Source organism: Lithobates pipiens, unplaced genomic scaffold (assembly GCF_037356315.1).
Source record: "Lithobates pipiens isolate NorthernLeopardFrog02 unplaced genomic scaffold, aLitPip1_a1.2 Scaffold_13, whole genome shotgun sequence".
In the NCBI taxonomy this organism is placed as follows: domain Eukaryota; kingdom Metazoa; phylum Chordata; class Amphibia; order Anura; family Ranidae; genus Lithobates; species Lithobates pipiens.
The window spans coordinates 112402675-112418165 of NW_027507718.1; the positions used below are offsets into that span (position 1 = coordinate 112402675).

At 39.5% G+C, this 15491-nt stretch overlaps 1 protein-coding gene across 1 annotated transcript in view; it reads right to left on the reverse strand.

Moving 5' to 3' along the window:
• Positions 1-789: 789 nt before the first annotated feature.
• DGKQ (diacylglycerol kinase theta) overlaps positions 790-15491 on the reverse strand; it is a 257471-nt gene continuing 242769 nt past the window's right edge. Inside the window, exon 23 of the mRNA XM_077475396.1 lies at positions 790-12778. Coding sequence (XP_077331522.1) covers positions 12680-12778 — 99 coding nt within the window. The 3' untranslated portion in view covers positions 790-12679. The remainder of the gene's footprint in view (positions 12779-15491) is intronic.

Here is a 15491-nt window from a genome sequence, read left to right on the forward strand (position 1 = left end):
CTGGGGGGAGGCGGTAAGAGGCTTATTCATCTGTAGGTATCTTTGAAACTCGAACGCTCCAACCTGTCAGGTGAGGATAAAAAAAGAGAATGCAGCGGGAGGTCTCCCCTTCAAATTTATAGTTAACCAATCCTGTCAGGTTGTGGGGGCGGAGTCACAACCCAGTGTGTGCTGCCATGAAGGCGTCAGGAAAATAATTTACAAGTAAATATGATATTATATACTTTCCTATTTACTAATGCTAGCAGCATAAGGATTAAAAATAATTATAGATGATTGTGAGAGAGAAGTTCTACTTTAAGGCACAGGAATTATCCTATTGGTATCATAACAATATGGTTTAAACTAGGGGTCTCCAACTTTTTGAAACAAAGAGCCAGTTTACTGCCCTTCAAACTGTGGCCAGCAGGAGTAGAAAATGCCATAGCCTTGCATCATTGGTGTCAGTGAGAGGAATATTGCCTCGTCTTTGGTGTCAGTGGAAGGAATAGCTCCTCATATTAAGGAATAATGCCCCAGGGGTTGGATAAAGGCAAGCAATGCTCCACATTTGACTTGCGGGCTGCAGTTTGGAGACCCCTGGTTTCAACTAATGAGAACATTAAGATTGAGCCATTCAATCTAATGCAGACTGCACAGGCTTCATGTATTCTGCACCAAACAGGGACACAGCAAAGAAAACAGGACAGTTTATATCCCATCCCTAACCAATGCAAAATAATTCCACATTACAAAAAAAAGCATTTATTAAACTAATCAGAAAAAAAAAAACTCTTACAGCCAAGTACGTCATATTTTCACAGAAATTTAATATACATATATATATATATAACTTTGATATCCACATATTCACCAAACATGGGACTCAACTCAGTGCAAATTATAACTAAACAAAAATACAGATAGCCATTTTGCAAAATATACATTTTTTTCTGTTAGACTCATACTATAACACAACAGATTTTAAATACAAAAAAATTTACAAATTTTGAAAACAAACCATACAATTCACCAACACAGTGGTTTTCAAATGAGACTATAAGACACAAGTGACACCAATAGCATGTCTTCAAGCTTAAACCACACGTAAACATAAATGGGATGCATATTTTAGGAACAAGATTAACATTATTCTTACATGTTACAAAACAATAACTTGGCACAATGGGTGGTTGGTGAAGTGATTCATTGTAAAAACTGTTATTACTTCCTACAAACATGCGCCTTTTAGATTTTTGTTTTTAACAAATAGTATATTTGCTACAGAGATTATGAAATTGCAGCTAAAAATCTGTCAATATTAGAATAGTAGAACATGAAACTATTGCTTTTAGGTGTGTTTATTAGCAACAGACAATTGAACATGAGTAACGCAGCCAACATTTTAAAAGGATTAAAGCACTTTATGTGCAGATTCTTGAGCTATCTTATCGTCTATTTATAGTCTGATGTTCTACTGCTAGTCACCACTAGAGAGACCAACTGAAAGTCCAGTCAGCTCAGCCACTCTCAACCAGGGTTTTCAGGGAACTCGAAGGTTCCTCTAGAGGTTGCTAGGGGTTCCTTAAACAATGAGCTTTATTTGTAAGTGAATTCTTCCTTACTGACCACAAAAGCGAGCAGAATTTTCCCCAATGACTGTCAACGTAAGAGACATTCTTTGCACTGACTACCAATGTACAGAGCATCTTTCGCACTCCCAGTGTAAGGGCTCCCTTCTACTGGCAACCAATGTAAGGGGGCCCTTTTCTCAATGACCAACAGTATGCTTTTCCCACCGACAACCAACCACTGCGTGAGGAAACACAATTTTCTCGGTCTCCATTTCCTTTCATTTATTACTGAATGTACGTTTTTCTGTAATCTATTTTAATGGAGGACACAGGAATTCAGAAACAGATGGGTTATACTGTAGCCTACAGAAGATTAGGAATCCTGAATACAGGAAAGTTGTTAGCCACCATGTCCCTGTATAACCGCTCATCTAACCAGCATGCCTTAGGTTAGGTAGTACAAAAAAATATTTTTTTCCATCCTCCACTGAGGGACACAGAACTTCAGAAACAGCTGGGATGACCAAAAGCAGTCATGTTTAGGGGTGGGCAACAGCCACTAAAAGAACCAGAAGGGACCAGAACCCATCCATACCACATTACTACCTGGAGGAGGAACACCAAATCTGAACCAGATGAAGATGAAGCCCCCAGCAAAGCAGGGTAATCTGCCAAAGACCATGCGACGCTGCAAAGGACAAGCTGAGGAGTTAGCACTGGAGCATGCTTAAAGCTTCTGTGGGCAGACTGATCCAGTAACTGGGCAAAAACAGATAAAAAAAAATCCAGAGTGGGCATGGAGGTTCCTGTGCACATGGGGGAGGCAACAACGCTGGAGACTCTGGTGAATGAGACCCTATAACAAAAGGGATTCTAGATTACAAGCATTATTTATTTTTGGGATAGCAGGTAAACACCTCCAGAATCATGAAGATAGTATGGGCTAAGGTCACCCATGCCAGCAGAGCTGTCCTCTGTGTTTTTGGGAAGACATGTTACACCATGTAGTGGTAAGCAACTAGACCCAATGTGAGGCAAGGCCTCAAGTACTCACTAACCTGGGCAACTGGTGCTGATCAGGGTTTTAGGCAGATGGAAGTGACCAAATCACTGTAGGTGGGTAGTGAAACGAGACCAGAGATCCATGTGCTGGTTCAAGAAGTAGAAACGGGAGCGTGCTTACTCTGGGCTGAATGGCAGGAAAGGTTGCTGTGTGTGCACGATTCTGCCTAATTATTGACGGCACATTAAACCCTATCACTGTAAAAAATAAATGAGGCAGGAAATTGCAAAGGTGTCCAGCAGTGCAAACACCTAGAGCTAGAACCCCGATGTCTTAGACCACATATGTCGAACACAAGGAAGCTTGGTGGGGAGTGGGTCTTGCACATTGTACCCCTAAACTCTACACTCTGTACATAGCATCCTCCTGAACTCTGCACTCAATGCACTCCTAAATAATAAGAGTAGATACATAGTGGTAGAGATACAACTGGTCCTTTGAGGGCAACCATACTGCTGATGCAGCCTGCGATTAAATTGCGTTTGACACCCCTGCCTTAGACTGACTACCCTTACCGACTGAGTCTTCAGAAGACAGGGTCACACCTGGAGCTGTGTCATGGAGCCAGACCTAAAAAGCGCTCTGAAATTAACACACAAGTCTAAAAAAGTGGCACAATGCACAAAAATCACATTCCAGGCAAGCTGGGTCTAGGTCAAAGCTAGTGCTGAGGAAATGTTGCTATATAGAGACCAGATCAAGCTGCAGTGTAGGAATTTTGAATTTTACAAAGTCAGGAAATGCTAGAAAACACATGAGTGACTTGTGTTGGCACACATTAAGAAAATGCATCAAAACCTCCTCGGACACTAGCAAAACCAGGCATGCTGGGGTGAGGGGGTGTTTAACAGTGTCTGGCTTACAACTTTTCTGCTTACCAGTGCTCTAACCTCTGTAGGTTACAGTATAACTCAACGGTTTCTGAGTGGATGATGGAGAAGAGTTTTTCATTCAGAGCAGTCCTGGTTGTCAAATATGGCAACTATGCCACATTCCTTATTCTTTATTTAGTCTTATATTTCAAATTAAAACCCTGAGACAGCATAATGCAGAGGTCCACTTTGTTTAGCTAAAGCTCCCTCTAGTGGTATTCAGTAACAGCTTCTTCAGCAACACATGCATATAAATCGCAATTTGGAGGCTGCAGGCTTGGGTTAGGAGTACATACTGATCTCTTCAAGTAAAAAGCTGCACCCAATTGTTTTATGCAGCTTGCAAGGGCATTGATTATTAATTATCTAAAAGTGCTAATATTTAAGGTGACTTAAAATAGGCTTCCAAAAAAAAAAATAAAAAATCTGAAAGAGATTCCTAGCATACTTATCTTACCAAAACAAAATAAGAAAACCGAAAAACTGAACGAACAAAATAAGAAAAACGAAAAACTGCTGTGACCAAAACACCTATCCTAAACGGTCTCTAAAGGATATTTTTTTTTCTGACTGTGCTTCATCATTTCAAGTGAGTAACTTCAATCATGGAGAATAAGAATAGGTTTAACTTTACGATCCTAAAATAAATATACAGGACACGGTATAGGGAATAGCTGCTGGCATCAGAGGGTCTAAGCCCTTGTACACACGGTCGGAGATTCCGACGGAATGTTTCCTATCGGACCGTTTTGTCGGATATTCCGACTGTGTGTGGTCTGCATCGGACTGAATATCCGACGGACCAACTTTTCCAACTTGCGGGTAAAATTTTCCGACAAAATGCCCCCGATCAGACATACTCCGATCATGTGTAGCCTACTCCGACGGACAAAGTGCCATGCATGCTCAGATCAAATTCCTAGACCAAAGCTATTGGCTACTAGCCTGAATGTAGTCCCGTCGTAACGAAATAACGTCATCACGTTATGTACAATCAGATTTTCCGACAACTGAGTCCAACCGTGTGTATGCAACATCACTTCCGGACCTCTTCTGGAATTAATCCGTTGGAATAACTCCGATGGATTTGGTTGTCGGAATCTCCGACCGTGTGTACGGGGGCTAAAAGGTGTTTTTCTTCATTGCTAAGCAAAGTTTTAAAGGTTTGCTTAGTTACATGCAGGGTTGTTTCACACCTTTTACTCAACTTTATTTTTTATTTTTGGTAGGTTGCATGGAAAAATAAACAAACATTCTACCTTCATAAAGAATAAATCTTCAGGTTTGCATTACAGCAATGTTTTTTGGCCTGAAATGACACATTGCCAGGCTAGGTTAGTAATGCACTAAAGCTGTGCTTTGCTCATGCCTAAAGGGCATGGTGGCACACCATCTGCATACACCCACATTTGCTTCATCAACCCCCCCTCCCCCGGTCTGTTCAGCTTCCAGGAAAGAAAATGGAGCATGTGACATTTCCTTTCCTCACTAAAATTGGCGCTGGGTGCTTCAGTGGCCAATGCCGTGCCCCAACGTTGTTATGACAGCAAACCCTTTGAAAGCTCCAATAACAGTGACATGGAAAACTCACAGGCCTTCTTCACTTCCATGGCTGAACAGAGCAACAGGGAAAGGAAGGGAAGGCAAGTACAAACACAGTGTGCAGGGTCAACATTTAAAGTGGAACTAAACCCACAGATTTAAACCCCCCCCCCCCCCCCCCAAAAAAAAATCTGTTTAATAAATGTTACATTCTCCCTACTTGAACAGTGTATGCTACATTCAAGGCATGTCTCTGGTGATAATGGTCACAGTTGTCTGCGTGCTTTTGTCAGCTCTCAACTGATCTTTCAAGACCTCTTATAACAGGTGTCAACTGCTCACATGTTCAGCACACTGGTAACTGCAGATCTAAATAGGAGGAGAAGATGGCACCGTCCTCAATTGATAAGGGGGTTTAGTTTCCCTTTAAACCAGTTGATTGGCCCTGACAAATTTAATTATCTAAAATATAAAAATAATGGCTGCAAATGAAAATAGAAAATACATTGTTTTAACAATTGATGACATTTTCACGTAGACAAAAGTTTTTCTTCAGATTAAAAATATCCTAATACGAGATGTTGCTAGTCACTCTAAACTGCCACAACAATGCTCAGACAGGTTATAAGACACATCAGTACTATAAGAAAATACCAGTGTGACAGGAAAGCCTTGTTTTCTGCCAAGCACAGCATGCCACTAACTAGTTTGTGAAACATTTTCTTTTTACTAATGTACTCTTTTTTTAAATTTCCTGTAGGCTTGACGTGAGAGTAGGACTGTCGCGAAGGAGCACAAATGTCAATTTTTTTGTACAGATGAGTTGACTTGTTCAAGCATTATAGTCCACCTTTAAATTATCTTGAATGTATTATTGTTAATAATAACCAAAAATATACCAAATATCTAAACAGATATGGTCATTAAAACCATCACGGGAGGCAACAGATCAGTGTAGGAGAAATCAGGGAAGGAAGGCACCATGGAAGAACAGAACTAGCTAAAACCTTGAAATACAAATAAATAAAAGCTTTTCAACATGTCTTTTTATTTGAACTGTCAACCTCCCACTCCAAATATATTTCTTCCTAAAAATAATTAGAATCTTTAGGTCAGTAGCCTTTATTTATCCAGATAAATATATTTACTTAATAAAAGTAATATAAAAATTAATGAAGAAAAATAAATTCTGCTCAAGGCCTTTGATTTAAACTAAAAAAACAAACCATGAAATAATAAATTAATTTACTTATGTTTCCAGTAACCTTTTCTTTAATACACTATATTTCTTAATATAAATATACAAATAACATTTGCCTTTATTTAAATTTACTGGTATATGCATGTACTGTATATGTGCTTTGTTCATTCAGAAAACCTGTAATGGGAGAGATATGTAGGTTGCCTTTACAGACCTCCTTCTGAGTGACCCAGAACAAGCATGCAACAATCAAAGTCCTGTTCTGCATGATAGTTCTGGATCAGTGAAGCCATAATCAGCATTGCAGCCAGGCAAATAGCACTGAATCAGCATGGCAGCCAGCAAATATAATTTTCAGGAGAGATCAGCAGTGGCAGCCTACATACATCTCTCAAAACAGTTGCCCTTCAAGTCAAGTTAAATGCAGCAGAGGTTGCATGCTACTTTGCATTATAGCTTATTAATTACTAAAAATAGTTACTCCTGGTAGTGTTTGTGTTACGATAAGATGAGATAAATATTCTACATAATGGTGATTGTGCACCCTGAAGGGTATTTAGAGTGGCCATACATGGCCAGATTCCAGCCCAATTTGATCATAACCTGTGATAACAGAACTGGACTTCCCTAGGTGGTAATAATGGGTTAGTGCACAAAAATACACTTCATACTTGATGGAAAATCTGAGTGGGAATTAATCATTCCCTGTTTTAATAAAAAAACAAAACAATAACAATGAAGCATTTGCCACGTGTGCATCATGTTCAGCTGTTGCTGCGACTCTGCCCATGATCCTTATTTTTTGCAAAACGCGGGACGCGCTTACGATCCCCATTACTTTCAATGGCATCCAAATTGCAGCATGATTTTGGCACAATTACCCGACGAATCACAGTAAAATCGAGCAAACAGAATTGGGATGTCTGTCGCCCAAAAGAAGTTCAAGAACTTAATTTGGGGTGATAGGGGTCCCACAATTCTGTTTGCGCAATTAGTCGGGCTCCATTGAATGTACCAGGGATCGCAAGTGCGTTCTGCGTTTTGAGGCGATTCTGGATCGCAGGCATAGAATCGCTGTGATTTCAGCTGCAATCCGGAATGCCATGCGTTTAAGAAGAAGATGTATTATTGCCAAACTAAATGTAAAATATTCAGTTTTTCAAGAACATGTACTTTTAATCATCATATTGAATATATTTGGATAGACTGACTTCTTTTTAAAGCTACAACAATGAACGTACCTTTATACACAGCAGTGTTCTTACACCAATACATTTAGACTGTAGAGTTTGTTCATTCGTTCATTTATACACTGCTATATAGCATGCATTTCACCTTATTGATAGTTTGGACAATATGAGGAGAAGACACCGCAGCATCTTTGGGATTCCTCAAGGGTCAACGATCACTAAAAATTGCTGCTTTTGTTAAATATTAGAGTTTATAGGTAAGCCTCCGTGAGTACCATAGTTCCCCTATTCCTTCTTCATTCTACCCTTTTCCCTCACCTTGACTAACACTGCCATTACTAGAAGAATCACACTGGGAAATCCCAAAGCAGTCTGAGGGGTGGGAAACATAGAAAACTTACCAACAGGCCCACAAACAACATAGTACAACTGGGGCTTCTTACAGCTCGAAGAGCTGCCTATAAGACAACATGCCCAAAGCTTGCATTAGCTAACATTTGAACATCAAATCTCAAAAAAAAACTTAGTATAAATGGAAGACCAGGTGGCAGCTTTGAAAATCTGGGAAAAAGATGCCTGATGCTTAAAAGCTCAATAGGCACTTACCTATCTGTGCTGTGCGTTTGTATTGATGAACACAGTGTATGGAGACGTAACTTGGTTACCTGCATGTAAGGGTGGCTCCAAAGAATGCTGCAAGAAAAAATAGACACCCTGAAACAGGAAACCGGTGCTCATTTTATCAGCTTCAACTAGAACATAGGCAAACATTAAACACTTTTAAATAGTGCAGTGGGAGGCTGGTTGACTTCTATAGATTAACAAAGAGGGAGCCAGTCAATCTAAAAGAAGATGTGGCAGAGGGCTGAACTTGAACAGCCCATACCATATTCAAGTGATGGAGGAAAATCTCCTTAGGAAACACCAGGGTAGAACAGGGTAATGAAGTACAATGGCCTGGTAAGGTGAAAGGAAGACACCACCTTAAGGAGAAAGGAAGCCCTAGGCTTCATGACAACTCTATCTTCTTGAAGCACAAGAAAAGGTTTGTTACAGGACAAGGCTGCCAACTCAAACTCATCTCGCTGAGGTGACGGCAACAAGAAAGGCCACCTTCTTTCTGAGTGAGGATAGACAAGGGGACAGCTCTGAGTGCTTCAAAGGATGGTTGTTGAAGAACCGACAGAACCAGGCTTAGGTCCCACAGAGTCACGTGTCAACGTATAGGTGGAGCCAAGTGTGCAACCACTTGTACAAAGGTTTTTTTTTTTACCAAAGAGTGATCAGTCTGAAAAATAGTACTCAGGACCAACCATTGATCCACACAAGACTGAATAAAGTCAGGATGTGTCCCACTGAGTGTTTCCTGTGATGCAATCTTGGTGCCTTAAACTATGTGAAGTAAGCTTTCCAAGTGCGATGGCAGATCTTGTTAGAGGTTCATTTCCTAGCTTTAAAGAACACAGAAACAGCAGATTCAGACCATGATCTCCTAGGACCTGGGCTTCTGAAGAGATTCAGCAGACCAACATTTAAGCCAAAGAGTTCTTTGCATTTATACAGAGGCGAGACTCATACTGGATATGAGATGTACCATATTTTCAAGCCCATCAACACAGTAGTGTAGGACCACAGGGCTGCATTCTAAAGCTAAAGGATCCAATGGTTTCTGGAGGCTTAGCTATATCCTCGATCCAGACCCCCAAGGTCTGGCAAATAGCTATGACAGCAATGGTAGGTGGCAGCGCAGAGCCTGCAAGATCTGTCAACTCATAGGGGGTTTGCTGGAGACTGAATAGTATACTTCCATGTGCTTTGAAACATGGTAAAAATTGTCACAGCACCCACTCCATAAAGTGCTTGTGAGAATGGAATGTCAAAGGATAAGTAAAGAGTAATAAGCCTAAACGGCAAACTCTGGAGGCAGAGTACACATGTAAGACCCCCAGGGAAAATAAAAAGGGGTGGGGGACCTGACAATTACCGCTATGGCAGTCTAGAGAGTGTCCTGCAAACAGAAATAAAAAATTATTTAGAATAGGCCAACGTCGGCAGGTGTATCACACGCAAATCTGTAAAGCACCTTGCAGCTAACACACGTCCCCAGGTACCCTGAAAGTGCCAACAGAAGAGTAAAGTGCTCTAGGTTCACTTTATAGTGCCCTGAATCTTCCTCATGGCGATGTCTGGGTAGCGCCAAGGAAAACCGGAAATTGAGCTATAGGCTCTGCAGAGAAGAAAGAAACGACTGAAAGAAAAAAATGTTTGCTTATTTTAAGGAGAAATACATGTCCTAACATAAAACTGCAGCATTAAGGGGCGAACGATGAGTTATACTGCCTTTTCTTCAATATTTTGTTGCCACTGTCCAAATCATCTGTTGGTGGCAGCATAAACCTGTGTCTTAAAATCACATCTGTGTCCCTTAATGAACAATTTAATGCAGCTTTGTAGTTTTTGGACCTTTAAAAAAGATAATTGTTTAGAAAAATATATTTTGATTTATTGATTTTAAAATGTCTTGTATGTAGCCACAGTACCCATATGGAGTGTTGATGGAAACTCAGAGGAAAGTGAACCTACTTCTGGGAACCTTTACTGTTACATAGCTTAAGGCAGTATTAAACCCAAAATAAAACATTATGATGCAGCTTACCAATTCTTAGGTTAGATGTGGTGGTTGCAATAATTTTATTTTTTTAGGCTTTGCTTCCTTTATTTACAACTGGTAATCATGCCAGCAGTTTTTAGGCCAAACCATTTAACACTGACAGGGGTGCTTGGAATAATCAGCTTTTATTTATGCATGTAAAACTTTTATGCCAAAAGCAAACAAAAATGCTGTCGCTGCAAGGTGTGAGCACGAGTTGGTCTTTAATTTTTTAATTATCTAAATTTGCTAGTCCATCTAGCAATACCCTCCCCTCACATTAAAAAATCTAAAGCTGCCCCTGTGCTCCTTCACCCAGAGTGGAGACACAGGAGGTGTGTTACTGGTCAGATCATCAGGTGAAAACGAATGCAGCCACCACATCTAATTATTGGTAAGCTGCGATAGATTAGAATTTTGGTTTTGGGTTTAATACCACCATACACTTGAAAAGCAGCACAGTAGATCACAATTCAGTGGTGTTTGACAGGTGGGGAGAAGGTGATATGTTGCCTCCTTACCACATGTTTTAATACGGCATAAAGCACACCATTGCACTGCAACTGCATGCATTGCACACAGCTGCAGGATGACTGCGGTACGGCCACATTCACTTGAATCAGTAGCTCCGCTGAACACAACAGACATTATAATTTTTGCAGTGGAAAATGTACATCCCTTATCTGGCTGCACATACATGTCCTGCAGTTAAATGCACAAAACACAAGTGTAAATAGAGAAAAGGCCATACTGCTTGCTAGAACCTGGGAAGCCCATGAGAATGTACATTATGATAAATGCTTTCCAAATGTAACACACGCACAGAAAATTGATTCAACCATAGCACAGCATTCTGTATTATAAAAAGTAAAGCCTACAATCATCCAAGTAATTACTGCATGGTCCTAATGCATAAGGGCTCTTTGCCACCAGTACAAGTGGCTTAATTCTTGCTACCATGTACTGCCTAATTTTAAAGAATTAACTTGGACAAACTGCAGGCCAACACACCATAAGGCAGAAGCAGAACTTTTTTTTCCAAATGCACTACAACACAACATTTTGAAAGCAATGGATTTTGAATGCAGTAAAATGTATGGCAATGCTTCTGGTGAATGAATAACCTATTAGAAAGTTATTGTTTCTTTATTGTTACTGGAATCTATGAAATATATTGTCTGTATCTAAATGTCTCATTTCCAAAAGTATTGTGATCTATATCAAGAGACAAATGTTTATACCAACTATTAAATGACATCCCACTATGCACCATATGATATGTGTGTGTGTTTGTCTATATATCTATATATTTTCACAAACACACACATACCTGCATATACTAGAAAGGGGCTCAAAAAACAGAGCACTTTAGCTATTTAGATGAACGATTACATGTAAATAACTGTCCCATAAGGTAGTTTAAGTAGGAAAGTATTTGGATATCAGTATGTATAGCAATTTGATGCAATACATATATATATATATATATACTACACCAAATGTATTACTAGTAGAACCACATTGTAAAAAAAAGACACAGTCTTCCGATTTTGTTGAATTACATTCTAGAATCAATAAAAATGTAATTTGTCAAACAAACTAGAGAAATTTCACTTGTGAAATTTCCAAACCTTGATTTTTTTTTTTTTTAACAAATCCTACTAAAAAGCACTTACATACAAGCATATTACATTAAGCTAATTTGTGTTTTTAAATGTGTAGAAGTTCCTTAAATGCAACACATAATTTTAACATTGAGAAAACCTTATTCTCTACCACTGCCAAGTTCAATAAATACGATTTAGTTGGAAACAATTTCCTTGTTTTAGAACAATAAATATATAACATCCTATGGTCAGTAGATATAAAATGCTTACAGTACTAATTGCCATACATTCCATCACAGTATGGAAAACTATGCTCCTAATGTCTTCTTTGTAGTTTACTACAAGAAGAATAAAGCTAGACAAATGCTCACAGGGAATGACGGTTTTCCTAAACACTTTGGAGTTCAGATATGTATTGATAATACCTCTTCTTAGAAAATAGACTGTCTAAAAATAGTGTTTGTACAGTACAGTATGCAGCATGGGATGAGATTTTTTTCCAGTGAGGCTCTTGATGTCGGTTTTAGATACAATGTATTAGGTGCCTTTCTAAAATTCTGCATTTAAACATCAAGCATTTCAGTACTAGTCATATAAAAAAAAGGAAAAGCAAAAATAAGTGGTAGTTACCCCGTACAACATCTAGGCATAACCAAGTTCTATAAATGGTCCCACCATGGACATTAAACTAAGGGCAACCACGGTGCACCACAGCAGCTGGTTTGTGTCATGCACAAGCAACTGTCACCTTTACAAAGGCAGAAGTAAGTCTACAGATACAAGGCGACAACCCTGAATATTTTCAGATGGTTAATGGAAGCTGTAAGGACGAAGATTCTGCAGATGACTGCATATTACATAGACAATATTAGGGATACTGTAGAAGAGGAATTTTCATCCGGCTAAGCCTCCTTCAGTGGAACACAAGACTAGAATCTAGTTCCAACTGTTGCCTCATGTCAGATGTCATGATTTTCTGGAAGGTTCCCTTAGAGATCTCTCTAACTTCCATTATTGTTCTGTGTAACAGAATCTCCTTTTGTTTCTTTGGAACTTGAAGATTTCTTTTGCTTTTGTTTTGATTTCTTTAGCATGTGAACCTGTAATCATCAAAAAAGGACATTTTAATTTGTAATAGAAGTAAAAAGGATTACAAAGCAACTTATCAATTTCACAACAACGACATAAACATCCTTTTTATAGAACTGTACAAATGCTAAGATATATGAACAGACAATCACAAAGTATAAAGTATAAAGTCACAAAGTATAAACAGACAGACAAAGCACGAGGATGGGCTATATAGCACTTGTTTATTTGTACATATTCATGCGTATCTGTGAGTATTTGCTCGTACAAATTCATACGCGTAAAAATTCTTCTAGCTTTATTTTAATCAAGGTTTTGTGGCATATGCAGATATCTGTATACACACGTAAAAATACTGACAACACAGATATATGTATATGTTTTCTTACTGATCTATATGCAGAGCATGTTTACATGCCTGTACGTACAGGCATGTTAAAAAAAAAATGGTCTGCATTTACATCAGAAAAAAAAAATGATCACATTCTCCCCATACCCTTCCATTCTTTTTTCTTTTTTTTATTCCCTTGATTACCACTTGTTAGTCTATTGTTAAAAACCTGACCTCATCAGAGTGAACACCCCTAATATCATGGTGAGTCAGTGTATAAATGATTATTTACCCAATGTGTTTTTTTTTCTTCTTTTTTCGAAGATTATATGTTTTCTGTTTCCAATTATGGTGACTGTAATTGTCTATTGACTTAACCACTTTGCGCCCACGCTATAGCCAAAAGACGGCTACAGCGCAAACGCTATCTGCCGGGAAGCCGTCCCTGGACGTCCTTCTGTTTACTTCCCCTCTGCGCGCCGCCGCGGGCGCGCATCGGGGAAGTTCTGTGCTGGCCGTGTCCCCCAGACACAGCCAGTCACAGATTGCTGTAAACGGCCAATCACAGGGGCCGTTTACAGCGCGATCGGCGTGCCCAATGAGAGATGATCTCATATGTAAACATATGAGATCATCTCTCATCGTCGCTCTCCCTCCTCACACAGACAGCGTGAGATCTCACAGCGGTTAGTGTAAAAAACAAAATAAAGGTGCCCATCTGTCCCCACTGCCACCTGTCAGTACCATCTGCCCCCACTGCCACCTGTCATCAGTGCCATTTGTCCCCAGTGCCATTTGTCCCCAGTGCCATCTGTCCCCAGTACCATCTGTCCCCAGTACCATCTGTCCCCGGTGACACGTATAAGTGCCACATGTCATCAATGCCATCTGTCATCAGTGCCACGTGTCATCAGTGCCACATAGTGCCATCTGTCAGAGCAATATCAATCTCACGTGACATCATTGCCACATATTAGTGCCATCTGTCATCAGTGCCACATATCAGTTCCATCTTTCATCAGTGCCACTTGTCAGTGTCACGTGCCATCTGTTATCAGTGGCACGTGTCATCAATGGCAGGTATCAGTGTCATGTGTCAGTGTCATGTGTCATCAGTGCCACGTATTAGTGCCATCTGTCAGTGCCACGCATCAGTGCCACGTGACATCAGTGCCACATATAAGTGGCATCTGTCATCAGTGCCACATATTAGTGCCATCTGTCAGTGCCACGTATAAGTGCCATCTATCATCAGTGCCACATATTAGTGCCATCTGTCAGTGTCATGTGTCAACAGTGCCACGTATTAGTGGCATCTGTCATCAGTGCCACATCAGTGCCATGTATCAGTGCCACATATCAGTGCCACGTCGGTGTCACGTGTCATTGTCCTGGTGCTCCAGGGCCTTCAAAAGTGTAATAGGTAGTCAACAAGTTAGATGTGTAATTTATGCTCCTAGAACATGTGATGGCGCTCCCTGCATGTTGGGCCTCTCTATGTGGCCAGGCTGTGGAAAAGTCCCACACATGTGGTATCGTAATACTCAGGAGGAGTAGCAGAATTTATTTTGGGGCATTATTTGTGGTATACACATGCTACGTGAGAGAAATAATCTATTACAATGACAATTTTGTGGAAAAAATTAAAATAAAATAAAAAATCTTAATTTTGCAAAGAATTGTGTGAAAAAATTACAACATCAAAAAGCTCACCATTCCTCTTACTAAATACCTTGGAATGTCTACTTTCAAAAAAGGGGTCATTTGGGGGGTATTTGTGCTTTCCTGGCTTGTTCGGGTCACAAAAAATGAGATAGGCCATCAGTACATCAGATGTGATCAATTTTGTATGATTCGCACCACAGCTTGTGGACTCTCTAACTTTCACAAAGACCAAATAATATCCACTAATTTGGGTTATTTTTACCAAAGATATGTAGCAGTATAAATTGTGGCAAAAATTTATGAAGAAAAATTAATCATTTGAAAATTTGTATCACAGAAACCAAGAAAAATGCATTTTTTTTCAAAATTTTCAGTCTTTTTTCATTTATGGCGCAAAAAATTAAAAACCCAGAGGTGATCAAATACCACCAAAAGAAAGCTCTATTTGTGGGGAAAAAAAAGGACAAAATTTCATTTGGGTACAGTGTTGCATGGCTGAGTAATTGTCATTCAAAGTGTGAGAGCACCGAAAGCTGAAAATTGGTCTGGGCAGGAAGGGTGTTTAAGTGCCCAGTAGGCAAGTGGTTAAAGACTAGCCTCATTTTGAGATTTTGGGGTTTACAAGTTTAAAACATTTTTTTTTGCTAGAAAATTACTTAGAACCCCCAAACATTATAATTGTTTTTTTTTTTTTATAAACCCTAGAGAATAAAATGGTGGTCATTGCA